This window comes from Molossus molossus, unplaced genomic scaffold (assembly GCF_014108415.1).
Source record: "Molossus molossus isolate mMolMol1 unplaced genomic scaffold, mMolMol1.p scaffold_m16_p_12, whole genome shotgun sequence".
Taxonomy (NCBI): domain Eukaryota; kingdom Metazoa; phylum Chordata; class Mammalia; order Chiroptera; family Molossidae; genus Molossus; species Molossus molossus.
Window position 1 is genome coordinate 64,268,138 of NW_023425347.1, and position 19,319 is coordinate 64,287,456.

Here is a 19,319-nt window from a genome sequence, read left to right on the forward strand (position 1 = left end):
GAGGTGAGGGGTCTGTTAGCAGATCAATTTTAACTTCTTATACCTGTAGTTATCCTTTGCCCAAGAACAACTTATAAACTAAAAACTGATAACCAGTTCTACAGATGCATTAGTTGAGCGTATGGTTTAGGAGAGTGAGTGTCTAAAGATGGGGCTTGTATAACAGATGGGAAAGTCCTGCCAGCAGGGACTCTGCTCCGATGATGTACACCCCAATAGGGCCCAGCACAGTGCCTGGCCCACACTCATTGCTGAGTAACTGCTGGTGGAGTGAATGAATAAGGTAACACATAAAGGTTTTCAAGGACTTTTCAAGCCCTCTTCACTTAACTGCATTTGTTGATTTACTATTTTTATCATACAGGTTAGGTTAGGTTATTCTGCAATAACAAACAACTTTAAAATATTAGTAGTCTAAAATGTTTTATTTCTTGCTCGTGTTATAAGCCCCTTACAGATGGACAGGGAAACTGCTCATTTTTTTTAGTCACTCAGGTCCCTGGGGACAATGGGGCAACCACTGTCTCAAATATTGGTCACAATGCTAGAGAAAAGAGTGCTCTGGAGGGTCTTACAGTGACAATTAAATCTTTCACCTATCAGGAACACAGGTCATTTCTGCTCACAATTCATTGGGCAGATGGTCACATGGCCACACCTAACTGTAAAGAGGGCCATGAAGTGCAATCCTATTATATGGCTAGAAAGCAGAAAGCTGGAAGTACTTGGTGAACAGTATTAATGACTATCACATTTGAAAAGTGGGTAATGGAGCTCAGTTTAGACAGGTAGATAAAAAGAACAGTGCACACTATTGTCCCTCTTTTTTACAGTTTTACAGGTTAGGAAACTTAGGCACTAAGAGGTTGAGTTACTTGCTTACACTAACCTGCTATTAAGCAGGGAGCTAAGATTCAAGTCTGCAGTTGTCTAAATCTAAAGCCTTTACCTATTACCTCCTAGGCACTTAAGTATTTTTGTGAAAAAACCACTGATCCTGCCTCTTCCTCATATACTTGGAGATGAAGCACCAAGTAGTTTCACCTTTATCCACAGACTTAATTTTCCTATCTCTGTATCATAGGCAGTAGGTTAGATCAGACTCTGTAAACAACCTAGGCTAGTTTAAAAGGGAGAAAAATTCTGGGTTATATACTTTCACTTCGTCAATTTTCCCTTAAAGATCTTCTTCTCTCTTTCCTTTGAAATCTGAACCCCAAGAAACAAACAGCAGAGGACATCTCCACCCAATAGCTAGCAAGAGGTATAGCCTGGCTCCCACCCAACAGCCAACAAGAGGTAGAGCAAGGAAGAAGGAGGAGCCTGAGCCTTATTTTCAATTTGCTGTGCCTTTCAAATTCTCCAAGGCTTGGAGTTGGTGTAAAAAAATCTATCTATCGCCCTGGCCAGTTTGGCTCAGCGGTTAGAGCGTCGGCCTGCGGTCCTGAGAGACCCGGGTTCGGTTCCCGCTAAGGGCGCATACCTCGGTTGCAGTTTGTCCCCGGCCCTGGTCGGTTGTGCGGGTGGCAGCCACTCGATGTGTTCCTTTCACATCGATGTTTCTCTCTCTCTCTCTCTGTTCCTCTCTCTCCCTCCCACTCTACCTGAACAAAAAATAGAAAAATGTCCTCCAGTGAGGATAAAAAAAAAAAAAAAATCTATCTATCATCTATATATGTGTATACAACACACGTATATATGTATGTATGTGTGTATATATATATATACATATACATACATATACGTGTGTGTGTGTGTGTGAGAGTATATATATATATATATATATATAAATAAATGACTTAGGTTTATCCTGGGGAGTATGTGTTCTCCATGCCACCACCACCCCCATCTAGGAACTATTCATGTGTTTTGAATGTATTTTTTTTTTTTTGCTTAGCTTATCAAAATTTTGTTGCACAAGAGACTTTTAAAATAAATGTCCTAGCCCTGGCCAGTTTGGCTCAGTGGTTAGAGCGTCGGTCCAGAGAGACCCGGGTTCGGTTCCCGCTAAGGGCACGTACCTCGGTTGCAGTTTGTCCCCGGCCCTGGTCGGTCATGCGGGTGGCAGCCACTCGATGTGTTCCTTTCACGTCGATGTTTCTCTCTCTCTCTCTGTTCCTCTCTCTCCCTCCCACTCTACCTGAACAAAAAATGGAAGAATGTCCTCGGGTGAGGATAAAAAAAAATAATAATAAATAAAATAAAATAAAATAAATGTCCTAGTTTGCCTTTGGAAATGGCTAATCACATTTTATCAAGAATCGGCAACCTTGTCTCTTGGAAGGACTGAATTGACACTAAACAGGTTACAGATGGGGAGAAAGAAGAGTTCTTTACCACCACTACCCCCTAATTTTTTTTTTAGACTATAAGATGACCAAGACTATAAAATAAGTGAAGGTTTTGAAATGAAAAACTTTAGGAAAATGATGACTCATTAACAATATTAGAACAATTTTAGAACAAAACGTAATTCCCATATCCCTGTACCTTGTTGAGAGATTGGTGGTTTAAAATGAGAGAATAGCCCAGCCTGTGTGGCTCAGTGGTTGAGCATCGACCCATGCACCAGGAGGTTGCTGGTTCGATTCCTGTTCAGGGCACATGCCCAGGTTGTGGGCCTGATCCCCAGTCAGGGGCAAGCAGGAAGCGGCCACATCAATGTTCTCTCTCAGTGATACTTCTATCTCTTCCTCTCTCTAAAATCAATAAAAAGTAATAATAATAAAAACTTAAAAAATAAAAATAAATGAAATGAGAGTAGATTTTTCAGTAGATTAGTCATATGTTAGATACTCTTTGCCTATCTTCTCTATTTATTACTTTAAAAAATACTTTTTCACCCTGGCCGGTTTGGCTTAGCGGTTAGAGCGTCCACCTGCGGTCCGGAGAGACCCGGGTTCGGTTCCCGCTAAGGGCATGTACCTCGGTTGCGGTTTGTCCCCGGCCCTGGTTGGTTGTGCGGGTGGCAGCCACTCGATGTGTCCCTTTCACATCGATGTTCCCCTCTCTCTCTCTTCCTCTCTCTCCCTCCCACTCTATCTGTACAAAAAATGGAAAAATGTCCTCGGGTGAGGATAAAAAAAATAAAATAAAATAAATAAATAAATAAAAAATACTTTTTCTTACTTTATTCCTTTTTAATTTAAAAAATGTTCTTTCTGTTATGACATTACTGTTGTGTTTCTTTGCTCTTGAGTTCCAATTCCACTTCATTTCTAGAATGATTTTTCCTTTGTGTCTATTCCCTGAGTTCTATCTCACAATTTCTGAGTTTTTCTGATACTAATATTGTTCTTTCATATCTTGTGTGATTTTCTTATTTTACTTCCAATTTGAAGAATTAGGTTATAGTTTCACCTGTTTGGTGCATGTGTTTTTCTGGCATACTTTCATTGTCTGTAGGAATGTTTTTTAATCTTTTTATATCAGTTTAGATAGAGAAAGACTTTCCCAATATCCTGCAGCTACTAAGTGGCAGCACAAGTATTCACACCCATGTTTATTTGACTCCAAAGCTGTAATCTTTCTACTAGTAATATTTATGATATATTGAAAGTCTACTGTGTGCCAGATAATTTACAAAGGAAGTCTTGCAAGATGGTCTTATTATTGATGAACAAACTAAGGCTAAGAGAACAATTGTAGATGGTTATGGGCATTTTGAAAACAATGATAAGATAGACAAAATCCCTGCCCTCATGAAGCTTGTATACTAGTGGGAAGACAGACAATAAATAAGTAATTACAATAAATAAGATGATTTCAGATTGTGTGTTAAAGAAACAGAAGTGGCTTAAATAGTAAATAATTGTCTCGCTTGGGTAAATGAAGTCAGGAGGTTAAAGGCAGGTAGCCCAAGATTGGTATGGTTGCTCCCAGTAATTCAGCCTCCTTTTAGTTCAGCACTTGATTTTGCATAGAGTATGATCTTCCTGTGCTTCAATATGGTGCTAGAGCTCCAGGCAATGCATCCAAGTTCCATGCAGTTGGATGGAGAAAGGATCTGAGAATTGAGAAGAGGCAGAAATCATGTGCTAGCTCTCTTTTAAGGGGGTTTTCTGAGAACTACCATGCTATACTTTGATTATATTTTATTGGCCTGAACTCAGTCACCTGGCTCCACCTAGCTGCAAGAGAGACTGGAAAATGTAGCCACATGCTTAGTTAAAAATTGGGTTTTTATTACTAAGAAAGAAGGGTAAACTAGATACTAGGGCAGACAAGTATAGTACTTTCTACAAAGGAACTAAACCAGGTGATCTTAATGCAAGTAACCTGAGGTTTGTTTATGGACACTCATTTAGAGTAATTCTTCTTTTTTTTTTTAACGATTTTATTTTTATTCATTCCATTAATTTATTTTTGTTACAGATGTTTCTACTTTTTTCCCCATTGACACCCTCCTCCCCATCCCCACCCCGTTCCCAGCTTTGTTGTCCATATCCATCAGTTATGCGTACATGCATATAAGTTCTGTGGTTTATCTCTCCCCCCATCCCCTCTTAGACCTGAGAACATTTTTCCATTTTTTGTTCAGATAGAGTGGGAGGGGGAGAGAGAGAAAGAGAGAGAGAGAGAGAGAGAGAGAGAGAGAGAGAGAAACATCAACGTGAAAGGGATACATCAAGTGGTTGCCACCCACACAACCCAACCAGGGCCAGGGACAAACTGCAATTGAGATACGTGCCCTTTAGCGGGAACCAAACTCTGGTCTCTCTGGACCACAGGCCCACGCTTTAACTGCTGAACCAAATTGGCCAGGGCTTAGAGTAATTCTTTGTAATCTTTCTCCACCACCAGACAGAAGGTTCCTTCAAGATTTGATCTTTGTATGTATTCCCAGTTTGACCTGCCCTGCTTCAGACATGAGTGACATTAACATGTTTTTGGAAGTGAGCATGATATAATTTTTTTTTTATCCTCACCTGAGGACATTTTTGCATTTTTCTTCAGATAGAGCAGGAGGGAGAGAGGGAGGGAGAGAAACATCGATGTGAGAGAGACACATCAGTGGTTGTCACCCACACGACTCCAACTGGTCCCAGGATGAACCACAACTGAGGTACATGCCCTCAGCGGGAACTGAACATGACTCTCTGGTCCGCAGGCCTATGCTCTAACCGCTGAGCCAAACGGGCCAGGGCACATGATATAATCTTAAAGCAGCTTGGGAAACCATTATTAGCAAGCATTGCTGAGCAGTGTGTGTGGTGCCAATTTGTCTCACGACTATGAGTTTCTTCACAGTCAGTAAATCACTCAATCTCTCTCCCTGTCTTTAGAGTACTGAACATTGACTGTGGTATGTAATTGGGTATTAAAAGGTGTTAGCAGCATGCCTCCAGGTGTCTCACTGAGGCCTAACGCAATTAGAGAAGACTTCATTAACTGGGACGTGGGTTGGTGAAAAGCCTTTTTCCTCACTGGCAGGAAATTAATAATATTTATATAGCATTTTATTACATCTTCACATCACTGGATGCTATCTTTATTTTTATCGTTACTTTATAGGTGAAATGGAGGCTCACAGAAGTTTAAGATACTCCATTTAGCAAGTGGCCGGGCTGGATGGAACTAGAAACCAGATTTTTACAAAACCAAATGTACCTCTAGGCTTCGGAAAAGATAATTAAAATATATCTATATGTATTTTCTTTATTGATTTTAAAGAGAGGAAAGGAGAAGTAGAAACATCAATGTGAGAGAACATCAACTGGCCATCTCCTGCATGCTCCCTACTGGGGATTGGGCCCACAACCTGGGCACGTGCCCTGACCAGGAATTGAACCGGGGACCTCTTGGTGCATGGGTCATGCTCAACCAGTGAGCCACAGGAGCTGGGCGGGAAAGAGAATTTTAAAAACTAGTAAGTACCTTTGTGGAGAGAGCCACTATATCCTTTGATTCCACTTTCAGATGGTCAATAAAATAAAACCCGCAGAAATGAGGGAAAATCATTTTGCCAGATCTATCTAGCTGTAGACACAAGCTAGTACAGGCCTTATAAAAGACTACGATTCCCAGCACGCCACAAGGTACTTTCGCGGAAGACTTCGTCTCCCAGCATGCTGTACTGTGTAACTCCGAGTCCCAGAATGCAACGCTCGTCCTTGCAGCCAAAGAGCCGTGGGGCCTACAGTTCCCAGCATGCAGCAGCACCGCCCCCAATCTCTGGCGCCTCGCTGGACCCTGCTTCGGAGAGACCTTTTTGATTCCAGAGAGCGATTTCTGGAATCCCGAGCTCCTTTGGGGCACGGGACTGCGGAGCAATTCTGGCCTGCTGGGCCGGTCCAGACGAAACCTCGAAGGGATGATTTGGCGCCTGGGCAGGGCTTCGCTCAGGCGGCGTTTGAGGCAGCCCCAGCGGGGTCCTCCTGGGGCCTTCCTTCCTTTGAACAGCGGTGGCGGGCGGGCTCACTGTCTCCTGCACCGCTTGGAGTAGGGGCCGCCATCACCATGGCCACGGTCGCGAGTCCGCCCTGCGCCAGCGGGTCGCAGGATATCTTGTGGCGCGTGAGTGTGTGCGCTGAACTGCTTGTTGGGGTCGGGCTGCTGGGGACCGGCGCTGACCGCGCGTGCGTGCTGGGCGGGGGAGGGGCGGGCCCGAGTGTAATGTGAGGAGCGCGTGGGGAAGGGACCTCCTGAAGGGGAGCCTTTAGGGTTGTTGGGGGCGTCCTGGGTGGAAGCAGGTTAACGTGGTGGGAGGAGTGTGCTAAGGAAAGCTGGGTAGAGGGTGTGTGCCTGCGGGACGCTCAGAGTGCAAACTTGTGAAAGGGGAGTCCAGAGTGGAAGTCCGTCAGAGTGGGAGGGCTGACCTGCATGGGAGTCGGGGCCGGGAATGGGGAATAGGGGTGGTGTACCTAGTAGGTGCAAAATAACTTGTTGGGATAAGAAGAGCGAATAATTGGAAAGAATGTGAATGCGTGGGTTTAGCAGAGGCTGGGGTTGGGCACTAGGTAAGCAGGGCAGGTATTCTTTGTTAAGTTGGAGGAATATGTGCGCTGTGGTACTGAGATGAGGAATTACTTGTTGAAGCAACAGTTCTGCATCCATTGTGTGCCAGGCAAAGAGAAACAGGAGTAGTATCCCTTCTGGACTACCCCAGCCGAACAGCCTTCTGTGTATCCCAAGCTAAAAACTTTTGAGTCCTTAAGTCTTACCTATTTTTTTACCATATATATTGTCAGTCACTGATGTCCTGTAGATTGTGTTTCACAAATGTGGCTACAATTTCCCCCCTTTATTTCTTTCCTGTTGCCTCTGCCTTCCTTCAGATACCGACTGTAATCTTTGGCTTGGGCAGTTTCGGTGGACTGCTTCCTTTTGGGGTCTTGTCCCCTCTTATCCATCTTCATCATAGCCACGTTACAAACACAAGGGTGTTTTACCTTCCAAAATATAAATCCGATTGTCACTTTCATGCTTTAAACTATGCAGTATTCACTTTGTTCTTGTATTCACTTATTCAGCAGTAAATATTGTGTCTCTTACATGGTAGGCATTGGTGATTCAGACATGAATACCATGTGTCAGTTGCCCAATAAGGAGTGTGCCTATCTAATAATTGTAAACACAGTTACAGTATACAGGTGGTCTCCATAAAATATATAGCCTTTAGATATTGATATATCTGTCAGTTAAACCTAGAGAGACAAGTATAAGTTGTTGTAAAGTACAGTTGTAAACTATCCCCCCCCTCCTTTGGATATTTAATATGACACCTGACTCTGGACTAGTACAACCATCAGTTCACTGATATTACAAGATTATGTGGTGGTATGTAAATTAAAATGATTAATAGTAATAACCATTGAGGTTTATATATGTCTGCATGGATTATGATCTGGGTGTTAATATTAGTGATGAACATCCTTTAAGAAAAGATAGGATTTGCATAACAAATAGTTTAACTGACTTCATGATTGAGTGATTTTATTGACTTTGTTACAGGTTTTGGGCTGGAGGATAGTTACAAGTATTGTCTGGTCAGTGCTGCTTCTACCCATCTGTACCACAGTATTTATAGTCTTCAGCAGAATTGATTTATTTCATCCGATACAGTGGCTCTCTGGTAAGCAATATTCAATTTGGGGAAAACAAATTTACAGGACCTACTTCTCAACATAAAAGTTGCATTATGTTTCAAATTTATTTTTTAATTACTGCTTATTTGACATGGCAAAACATTCACTTTGAGGTAATCTTCCCTTCCTAACTTACCATCTTTCCCTTATATAATAAGATTAGTAAACCTGAAAAAAAAATCATTAGAAGACTATATAAATGAAAACTTAATTTTTGTTTATTTGCCTCTTCTATTTGACATCTTTTTTGACATTGTCTTTTTAGGGAGAACTGAACTGTTCCTTTAATTTTTGTTGTTGTTGTTAATCCTCACCTGAGTCCAGCTGGTGTGGCTCAGTGGTTGAGCATTGACCCATGCACCAAGAGGTTGCCAGTTCGATTCCTGGTCAGGATACATGCCCAGGTTGTGGGCCTGATCCCCAGGAGGGGGCATGCAGGAGGTGGCCAGTCAATGTTCTCTCTCATTGATATTTCCATCTCTCTCTCTCCCTCCCCCCCCCCTAAAATCAATAAAGGGGAAAAAATCCTCACCCGAGGATATTTTATTCATTGTTACATACATGGATATTTTTTTCCATTGGGAGGAAGAGAGGAATGAAGGGTGGGGAGAGAGAGAGAGGAAGGTAGAAAGCGAGACAGTGAGAGAGAAAGAAAGGGGGGGGGGAGAGAGAAACATTGACGTGAGAGAGACACATTGATTGGTTGTCTCCTGCACATGCCCCAACTGGGCCAGGAATCAAACTTGCAATCCAGGTATGTGCCCTTGATTGGGAATTGAACCCAAGACTCTTTGGTATGAGGGCTGACACTCTAACCACTGAACCACACTAGCCAGGGCTCCTTTTATTTATTTATTTATTTATTTATTTATTTTTTTATCCTCACCCGAGGACATTTTTCCATTTTTTGTTCAGGCAGAGTAGGAGGGAGAGAGAGGAAGAGAGAGAGAGGGAAACATCGATGTGAAGGGACACATCGAGTGGCTGCCACCCGCACGACTGACCAGAGCCGGGGACAAACTGCAACCGAGGTACGTGCCCTTAGCGGGAACCAAACCCGGGTCTCTCCGGACCGCAGGCCGACGCTCTAACCGCTGAGCCAAACCGGCCAGGGCCAGGGCTCCTTTTATCTATTTAAAAATTGTGTATAGAAAATATGAGATATCTCTTTAAAAATGTTTAAAATGAACAATATTTCATTTCTGTATTGTGGCTAATAAGAAAGATGAGAAGAGAGAAAAGGAGGAAAGAGTTAAAGACTAAGGAACATAGAGTTAAATGAGAGGATTGATTTGGAACTGTCAATAGTATCAATTGTTTGCCAGGCACTGCTAAGAACCTTAAGTATATTACCTCTTATTCTTCCAATAATTATGTGTAAGAAAGAGGTATTAACCCTACTTTTCTACTTTATAAATGAGGAAATTGAGACTCAGGTTAAAGTCTCCAGAGACACACAGCTGGTGAGTAACTGAAGATTTGAACATTAGTCTCTGACTTCAAAACCAATGTTTTTACTGTGCCACACTAGACTTAAAAAAATAAAAAGAGACATGTTGCCAGACTAGGTTTTGAAGTCTTTAAAACCTTGCCTAAGGCTAAGAAACACAAATATTCTTGAAATACCTTTTTTTTTTTTTATTTAGAGAGAGAGGGAAACATCGATGTGAAAGGGACACATCGAGTGGCTGCCACCCGCACGACCAACCAGGGCCGGGGACAAACCGCAACCGAAGTACGTGCCCTTAGCGGGAACCGAACCCGGGTCTCTCCGGACCACAGGCAGACGCTCTAACCGCTGAGCCAAACCGGCCAGGGCTTGAAATACTTTTTATATCCTCTCAACAACAATAACAATAAATTTCTTTAGCTTTGGAAAGTGGGAAGTGTGTTGTTAATTTAATTTTTCAGAAGAAAATGCCAGTTTTCAAGGATTTTGAAGCTTTATACTTTATGGCCTTCAGAGATGTTGCTGCTAAAGAATTCAAGTCATGTTAAGTTTTTTGTTGAGACATATCAATCACTTCTTGGATGGATCCCACAGGTCTGATGGAATTAAGCCATAAACCAGTGCAGGGATGGCAAATATTTCACTAACCACCTTGCCTTAATCTGTATTACTCATTGATTTTTTAAAAAAATATATTTTTATTGATCTTTTAGAAAGAGAGGAAGGGAAAGAGAGAGAGAGAGAAACATTGGTAGGCTGCCTCCTGCACACCCCCCACTGGGGATCGAGCCCAAAACCCAGGCATGTGCCCTGACTGGGAACCAAACCAGTGACCTCTTGGTGCATGGGACAACACTCAGTCCATTAAGCCATGCCAGACAGGCACTCATTGATCTTTTGATCTTGGCTGTCTAGGCACAATCTCAGAATATTCAGTATTGTAATCTAGAACCGTTATAAATTGTTCAGAATTGGAGCTTAAGATAAAGACTTTTTGCCATTTTATGGCCAAGTGTTCTCTAATCCTAATAACACTTTCTCTCCAGTCTCATAAATGGATTTGATTTATGCCATTTTTAAAAAATCAAATGTTACTTGTCCTCTTCAACTTTTGCTTCACAAAGTCTTTCCAGAGAAGTATTCTTTCCTTACTTTTTTCCAGTCACATAGATCAGATCTTTGTTTTAGCCCAGTACAATGTTTGGGTTTAATTGTGGATGCTTAATAAATATTTCTTTTTATTAATTTTAGTCAATGAATTATACTTTTAAAGGTATTTGGTTTTATTATTGTGTTAGTCCATTCAGCAAACATGTCCTTGCTGTTTTTATTTCTTTTGTTCATGTGTTGAGGCATATTTTAGTTTGCCATACTTTTGAAATGGATTATTGATGAACTACTCTAAAATGTAACTCTATTAGTATTTCATAAGGACATCCTGATTTTTTTTCTGTTTTTATTTAATTTAGCTAATTTAGCTGATCTATGGATTTTACTATTTCCAGAAATGTAAGTTTTATAGCTATAGAGGCTAATTGCATTTTTATTTTTATTTTCTATCCTCACCCGAGGATATTTTTGCATTTATCTTCAGACAGCAGGAGGGAAAGAGGGGGAAGAGAGAGAAACATCGATGTGAGAAAGATACATCGAGTGGTCACCACCCACACAACCCCAAGTTGGGGCTTGGGACAAACTGCAACTGAAGTACATGCCCTTAATGGGAACCGAACCCGGTCTCCGGTCTGCGGGCCGACGCTCTAACCGCTGAGCCAAACCAGCCAGGGCCTAATTGCATTTTTAAAGAAGAGATCTGAAAAATATTTTTTTTTTTAACCTCACTTGAGGACACTTTCCCTTTTTCTTTTTTGTTCAGATAGAGAGGGAGGGAGGGAAGAAGGGAGAGGGAGGGAGGTAGGGAGAGAGAGAGAGAGAGAGAGAGAGAGAGAGAGAGAGAGAGAGAGAGAAAGAGAAAGAAAGAAACATCGATGTGAAAGGAAAACATCAAGTAGCCACCATCTGCACGACCAACCAGGGCTGGGGACAAAGTGCAACCAAGGTATGCACCCTTAGTGGGAACCGAACTTGGGTCTCTCCGGACTGCAGGGCGACACTCTAACCGCTGAGCCAAACGAGCCAGGGCTGAAAAATATTAACATTTTAAAAAGAAACTTTGTTGGTAAATTACTAAATGTGGTACTTCTCTGTTTCACATGATGAAATATGTTTGCATATGGTAGTATTTTGTCTGATGTTGACATCAAGTCATCTAAAAGAAATTGTAGTATCATTTTAAAGGACCCAAAGCTTGGTCCAGATAACTCACATTGTAGTTCCTATAGGACTTGTCAGCAGTGTTTGAGGACATTCTTAAAGAAAGGATAACTTTGAAAATTAAAATTAGAGTTGAGATTCAAACCCCTTTTCTGTTGCAGTATACCGAATATGACCACATGACTGAATGATCTTTACTAATTCCTCTCTCTTGTGTTTTAGATTCTTTCAATGATCTATATAGTTCCTATGTAATATTTTACCTCCTGCTGCTGTCAGTGGTAATAATAATAATAAGTATTTTCAATGTGGAGTTTTATTCAGGTGAGTTTTCTAAAGTCAATTATCTTTAAAATGTCTAATTAATTTTATTAAGGGCACACTCAGTGCATTTTGTATTTGAGGTGTATAATAGAGGCTGTGTTTTAAATTTTATGTTGTTGTTAATCCTTACCCCAGGATATGTTTTCCACTGATTTTTTTAGAGAGAGAGCGAAAGGGAGGGAGAGTGGGAGAGAAAGAGAGAAGCATCGATGTGAGAAAGACACATCAATTGGTTGCCTCCCGCACGTGCCTCAACTGGGGCTGGGCATTCAATTGCAACCCAGGTATGTGCCGTTGACTGGGAATCAAACCCACGATCCTTTAGTGCGCAGGCTCGTTCTCTAACAACTGACCCACAGCTAGTGTGAGGCTGTGTTTTATGTCAAAGTTTTACAAATGTATACAGAATCATATGCTTTGAATGTCTTATCTTAAAATTTGAATGTTAATTTCTCTTTTTAAAAAATATTTAGACCTTTTCAGACAAATATCATGTGATTCCACTTATGAGATACCTAGAGTAGTCAAATTCAGAGAGACAAAAAGTAGAATGGTGGTTGCTAGGGGCTTGGGTTTGGGAAATTGTTTCATGGGGATGGAGTTTCAGTTGGGGAAGATGGGAAAGTCTGGAGGTGAATGATGGTGATGTTTGCACAACAATGTAAATGTACTTGTGCCACAAAACTATACACTTAAAAATGGTTGAAACAATAAATTTTAAGTGTATTTTACCACAATAAAAAAAATTAGATTTATTTATTTATTTTATTATTTTTTTTATTGATCCTCACCCGAGGATATTTTTTCCATTGATTCTTAGAGTGGAAGGAGAGAGAGAGAGACATACACACGCACACAGAATATAAAATTTCAAGTCTGACTTTGGATGTTACAGTACATACCCTTTTCCTTTGCTTTCCTAATCCCTTGCTACTGTTGATGGATTTTTTTTTCCTTATTGATTTTTGAGAGAGAGGAAGGGAGGGGCAGAGAGAGATGGAAACATCGATGAGAGAACATCAATTGGCTGCCTCCATTGTGCCCCCCACTGGGGATTTGGCCCCCAACCTGAGCATGTGCCCTGACTGGGGAATCTAACCAGCAACCTCTTGGTGCATGGGTCGATGCTCAACCAACTGAGCCACACTGGCTGGGCAATGGATCTTTTTATTGTTCAAGCCATGTACAGAACTCCTTGGCTTATAGTGTGCATTCTTCACACTGCCTTTTGTGGGCATTTCTGATGGAGAGGGAGAGGTGATAGCAGCCTTTCCCCAAAGGGTAACGCACCTAAGCTCTTTCCCTTCACACTTAATATTTTGCCTCCCACAACCTCCTCACTTTGAGTATATTAAAAGAAGAATGCCTACATAGATAGGTTAGGGAATCCTGTTACAGTTGTCTCAGTGATCAGCCTCCCTCACCTCACACCCACACTCACCTCCCCCAGCTCACTTCCAGAAAACACTTGTGGAGTATCAGAGGTGTTAGAAATTCTCATACAGACGTTTATTTTTGTATTCAGTGCTGTCAGTATTTGCCTAGTTCGTGGTTTATTTTTCATAGATGGACTGTATATTGCTAATTTTTAAATGCTGAAATAAAGATAACTTGCTGGAGGACAATTGCTATCTTTTTAAAAAAAATTTCGTGTGTGTAACACATTGGAGAGTGCCGGGGTAGGCACTATTTGAACTATTAGGAAATTTTACCAAGAAAGAAAAATGTTACTCATACTATCCTTAGATTTCATCTCTCTAGATTCTTTAGTTTTTCTTTTTTTTTTGCGTGTATCCCTTTGTATTTAGTCTTTTCTCAAATTATTTTAACGTAGACCTTTTTTTTTTTTTTTTTTATCCTCACCCAAGGACATTTTTCCATTTTTTGTTCAGATAGAGCGGAGGGAGAGAGAGGAAGAGAGAGAGAGAGAAACATCGATGTGAAGGGACACATCGAATGGCTGCCACCCGCACAACCAACCAGGGCTGGGAACAAACTGTAACCAAGGTACGTGCCCTTAGAGGGAACTGAACCCGGGTCTCTCTGTACCGCAGGCCGACGCTCCAACCGCTGAGCCAAACCGGCCAGGCCTAACTTTTTAACTAGGACTTTTTCTGTACTATATTTTACATTAACTCTTTTGGAGTATTTGTGCAAGGATGAGAAGGAATCGTTTAGGTCCTCTGACATATGCTGCAGATTGTAAAACCAGATTAACGTGTTCTGTTTGCAGTTGTGCCTTCCATTCCCTGCTCCAGACTGGAATTGATAGGGAAGATCATTCATCCTCAGCAGCTCATGCACTCGTTTATTCATGCTGCAATGGGAATGATGGTGGCTTGGTGTGCTGCAGTGATAACCAAGGGCCGATACAGTTTTCTTGTGGTTCCCTGCACTGGTACTGAGAGGTAATATTAAATATTCTAAGGAATCTTGTTTAGTTACTAAGCCAAAGATGATTTGTATAGTTTAATAGTTCATGAACATTGTTTGCTTGCTAAATTTGTGTAGGAGGTGCTTTTTAACGTACATCACATGTTTTTTGATGTTGTATGTTTTGAATTCAACAGTTTTTTAGAACCATTCTATGAATGGTGCTATACTAGATGCTTTTGAATTTATAAGAGTGATTCACACATAGACTATAAACTCCTTGAGAATGGAAAACAATAGGGAATTTACACCATGGACATGAATGTGATAGAGAAATAGGAATGTGTGAGACATAGGTTGTACTAGGAAGAAAGTGACACGTGTGGAGAAAACCCGAGGGGAGTTCAGAAAGCAGGGAGGTGGCATAGCTTCTTAGAGGAGGTGGCATTTTTTTTTCTTACGAATTTGTGTTTATTGAGGTATAGGAGATGGATTGGGATGGGAAATACCCTAATGGGGAAATGTCCATTCTCATCTTCCTGGTAGAGTGTCCAGAATTTTTTCTTGGAGCTGCTGCTCTTGCTGCCAACAGCTTCTTTAGCTCCACTGTTGACTGGCTCATCCTTGGAAGAGAAAGTCCTCTTTTTTTTGGACATACGCCTGTTAATGTATCTCTTCAGGATCACTAACTGGTTTCTCTTTGGGGAAGGATGCCAGTTGTTTCTTTGGGATCACTACTGACCTGCTCCTCCTTGGAAAAAGATTTCTTTTTCTGCGGTGTGGAGAATGCAGAGACACATGGGCTCTCCATTTCATTCTGAGAAGCCAAAGAGGTAGCATTTACATTTGAGTTGGATGGAAGGATAGTGTGGGAAGAATGAAGAAATAAAATTTTAAATAATTATAACTATTCCCTCCAGTCAAATGCTTTCATTTAAATTTAGACAGTTCTTAAACATATAGCATTGATAAGAATTGCAAGTTGATACTGAAAATCAGACTTTGAAAATCAGAAAAGATTACTGAAGTAATCTTGTTTCCTATTCTCCACTGACTTTAAAACAATGTTCATGAGTACTAATGAATACTTGATTTCCTTTTGTAGGAAAGGATAGTAGCTCCAGCTACTATCATATAAGGCATTTTTTTCCCCTAATGGTGATATCTTTTTTAGTGAAAAGGGTCCTCATGCCCTGGCCAGTTTGGCTCAATGGTTGGAGCATCGGCCTGCGGACCAGAGTCCCGGGTTCGGTTCCCACTAGGGGCACGTACCATAAAAAAAGAAAGAAAAGGGTCCTCATGAAGGTTTGCCCAGTTGTAAGTAACAACACAGAGAGAAGCCCGGAGTTGTGGCATCTCTATCAGGAGTATATAGTTTGATTATAGTTCCTCTTAGTCCAGTTTACAAGTAGCATTGCTTACTAACGGGGTACACATTCTTACCCTTATCACATTTCCAGGGGACAGAGCTAGAGAGTTAACTAAAGGTCAAATTCTCATGTATCAGGAAAAAGGGTTTTGTTAATTTTTTGTCCACACTTACCTAAAACAAATCATTTTGTTTGAATTGGGGGCATTTCTTAAGTTTAGGTCAAACCTTTGCTTTCAATAATTATTGAGCCTAAAACAGTAATGTGTCCCTGACTGTTGAATTAATAACCTAACTTTTCCCCTTCAGCTTAGATGGCCCTGCTGCACAAACCTGCTTAAATGAATATCACCTTTTTTTCCTACTGGCTGGAGCATTTATGGGTTATTGCTATAGCCTCCTATATTTTATTAACAACATGAACTATCTTCCATTTCCCATCATACAGGTAAGCTATCATTTGAGCATTACCTTATGTCAGAATTTGGCAGAGTTAAAATTGCCTTAGTGTATGTGTATATAACTGGCCTCATCTGATTAATTCAAGATTTGATCAGCGAAACTTAGGACTTAAAACTTAGGTCCTCAAAATTCCATTTGGAGAGGAGAGATTTGTTTTCATGAGACCTTAGCATATGTTTGAGAGCTGTAGCTACCTTTCTTGCTGCCACTCTCGAAATACCGCTTCGCTACACTCTTCCCTCCCTGCTAGGTAGTGGCAGTTTCTGTAACCTAACAGGGCTGGGGGAGGATGAGGATGGCATTCATGCAAAGTACCTCTGTGTAACTGCTAGCTTCTTTTGGAACCTAAGAACTTCATGAGCTTGAGCATGTGCAAGTAAGTATAGAATATGTCAGTTACTTTCTCAAATTCTTTTTAGAACAAGGCATGGTGTGTATAAATAAAACAGTTTTGATTGGTTTCAGTGGGTCATTTTAAACTATCTTTCAGTTAGGTTTTTAAAAGCCTACTAATTGGGTAGGAGCTATCTCTGGAACTCAGAACTACCTCCTCTGGCAGGTAAGAGGGAAATCACTTGAGACTTCTCACTGTGGCATCAAGGTTCTTCCTGGCCTGTTCCCACGATTTCCTGACTGTGGTGTTATTTGCTTCATTCCCACTCTGGCAGGTGAGGACTGGGCTTTGAGCAAAAATATTAGAACCAGCCTCTTCCCACTATAACCCAGTCTGTTGAGGAAGGAGGGATGTATAGATAAGTCATGTGTCGTGAAAGTATGAAGTTTGAGAGTGTGGTGGATTAGGATACTCTGGGTTTAACTAAACTTTGAACATGCTTGTTGCATCCATGAGAACAGTCTGATGAAAATGCATATAGATCAAGGAAATAGTGCTCACAGAAAAGGATCTGGCCCTGGCCGGTTTGGCTCAGCGGTTAGAGCTTCGGCCTGCAGTCCTGAGAGACCCGGGTTCGGTTCCCGCTAAGGGCGCGTACCTCGGTTGCAGTTTGTCCCCGGCCCTGGTCGGTTGTGCGGGTGGCAGCCACTCGATGTGTTCCTTTCGCATCAATGTTTCTCTCTCTCTCTCTCTCTGTTCCTCTCTCTCCCTCCCACTCTACCTGAACAAAAAATGGAAAAATGTCCTCCGGTGAGGATTTAAAAAAAAAAAGAAAAGGATCTGCCCTTATCTCCCTGCAGTCTGTGAGCGTATGAAGGAAAGATTCCTGTTGAGAAATTCTTCATATCTCGTGAAGATGAATTAAAAGTAGAGTGTCAGCTTTGCCACCTCAAAGTTTCACAAGGAGAAAAACTCCAAAATTCTGTACAGAAATATCCATGGTAAATTATCTTTGATCCAAACATAATTAAGAATATAAAGAATGTAGAAAAGAAAGTATAAGAGACAAAGGAGATACCATAAAGTTTGTTGCTTCTCTATGGGCCTCATTTAAAAGTGACCATTTATTTAACATCATAGATGTGCAATGATGTGAACATAGAAGCAGTTCAATAATTGATAGTGCTAATAAATTATTGTTTCTACCATGTAATGTCACGTTTGTAAAACTTGACTACTAAAGTTTTTTGTTATTTCTTTTGATAAAATTTTAGATTTATTCTTATATCTAAGAGGTTTATTCTCTGGTGGTAATACTCAGCTTTGGCTTCAGGTTCAACTTTGACAGGATGTTGACTTTTAGCATTTGGCCGTTCAGTATCTGGCCAAATTTTGGGGTTGTCTCTTGAGCCATGAGTGTACAGTGGTATTTGGTCTGCCCAGTTGGGTGCTGTTCTCTAGAAGGGCGATGGTTGGTGCAGGGTTTTTTCTGAGTGGGTGCAGTGGAGTAAGGAAGGTAGGATTTTGGTAGTAGTTGAAATAATGGCTTTTGTGCTTGGGACCATAATTTCTCACCCATCAAGTTTGTCTGTCTTTATTTGCCTCTCTGGGTAGTTTGGCCTCCTCAGAAGACTGAGGGAGATTGAGGATACTGTAGCTTAGTTTTTTCTCATTGGTCTTAAGAGCATGGCAACAGTGTATGACCTTTCCTTATGCATTTTAAGTTGCAAAGGCAAGCAGGATTGATAGTCAGGAAGTTTCGAGCTTGATGTGAGAAATCAGGCCCATTCTGAAGCTCCAAAAAGTAATGTGATGGTTACAGCCATTTACTACTTCTTTTTTTTTTTTTTTTTTTAATCATCCTCACCCGAGGACACTTTTCCATTTTTTGTTCAGGTAGAGTGGGAGGGAGAGAGAGGGAGAGAGAGAGAGAGAGAAACTTTGACGTGAAAGGGACACATCGAGTGGTCGCCACCCGCACAATCAACCAGGGCCGGGGACAAACTGCAACCGAGGTACGTGCCCTTAGCGGGAACCGAACCCGGGTCTCTCCGGACCGCAGGCCAACGCTCTAACCGCTGAGCCAAACCGGCCAGGGCTTCTTCTTTTTTTTTTTAAAGAGCTAAGCTGTTCAGATAATTTTAGACCTTAAAATGTTTTTATACAAGTAATAACAAGTGTTACTATTATTACCATTATTATCATTATCATCCTTATTTTTAGTGTTGCCTGCCAGACAACTTCCCAAGAGTATAGTGGTATCATTTTTGTTACACACTATTCAAATATTGTACGTAAAGTGAAATTTTCCTTTGACCACTGACCAGTTGCCATCCTAGCCTCAGAGATAGTGACTCATTTAGTATATATTCTTTAAAACCTCATATTGTGTATTTACATATATATGTATCTATAACATTATATATTTTGTGGGGTGGAGTTTCCATAAATAGTTTTATATTGTACATATTATTCAGTAACTTGATTTTTTTCATGTAAACATTAAAAATTAGATCTTTTAAAATCTAATTTTAACCAATTTGCATTAGCCCATTAGATATTTTTCTTTAAATTTTTTTTTTCCATATTTTTGTTCAGATAGAATGGGAGGGAGGGAGAGAGAGAGAAACAGCAACGTTAAAGGGA

At 40.9% G+C, this 19,319-nt stretch overlaps 2 protein-coding genes across 2 annotated transcripts in view; both read left to right on the plus strand.

The window, feature by feature from the left end:
- The window catches only part of YIPF1 (Yip1 domain family member 1), a 43,029-nt gene extending 34,963 nt beyond the window's left edge, over positions 1-8,066 (plus strand). Inside the window, exon 10 of the mRNA XM_036255481.1 lies at positions 7,954-8,066. The gene's annotated coding sequence lies outside the window, so the exon portion shown is untranslated. The remainder of the gene's footprint in view (positions 1-7,953) is intronic.
- The window catches only part of NDC1 (NDC1 transmembrane nucleoporin), a 50,922-nt gene continuing 37,827 nt past the window's right edge, over positions 6,225-19,319 (plus strand). The window contains exons 1-5 of the mRNA XM_036255479.1: positions 6,225-6,516; positions 7,954-8,074; positions 12,034-12,135; positions 14,369-14,543; positions 16,187-16,325. Of these exons, the coding sequence (XP_036111372.1) occupies positions 6,460-6,516; positions 7,954-8,074; positions 12,034-12,135; positions 14,369-14,543; positions 16,187-16,325 (594 nt within the window). The 5' untranslated portion in view covers positions 6,225-6,459. The remainder of the gene's footprint in view (positions 6,517-7,953; positions 8,075-12,033; positions 12,136-14,368; positions 14,544-16,186; positions 16,326-19,319) is intronic.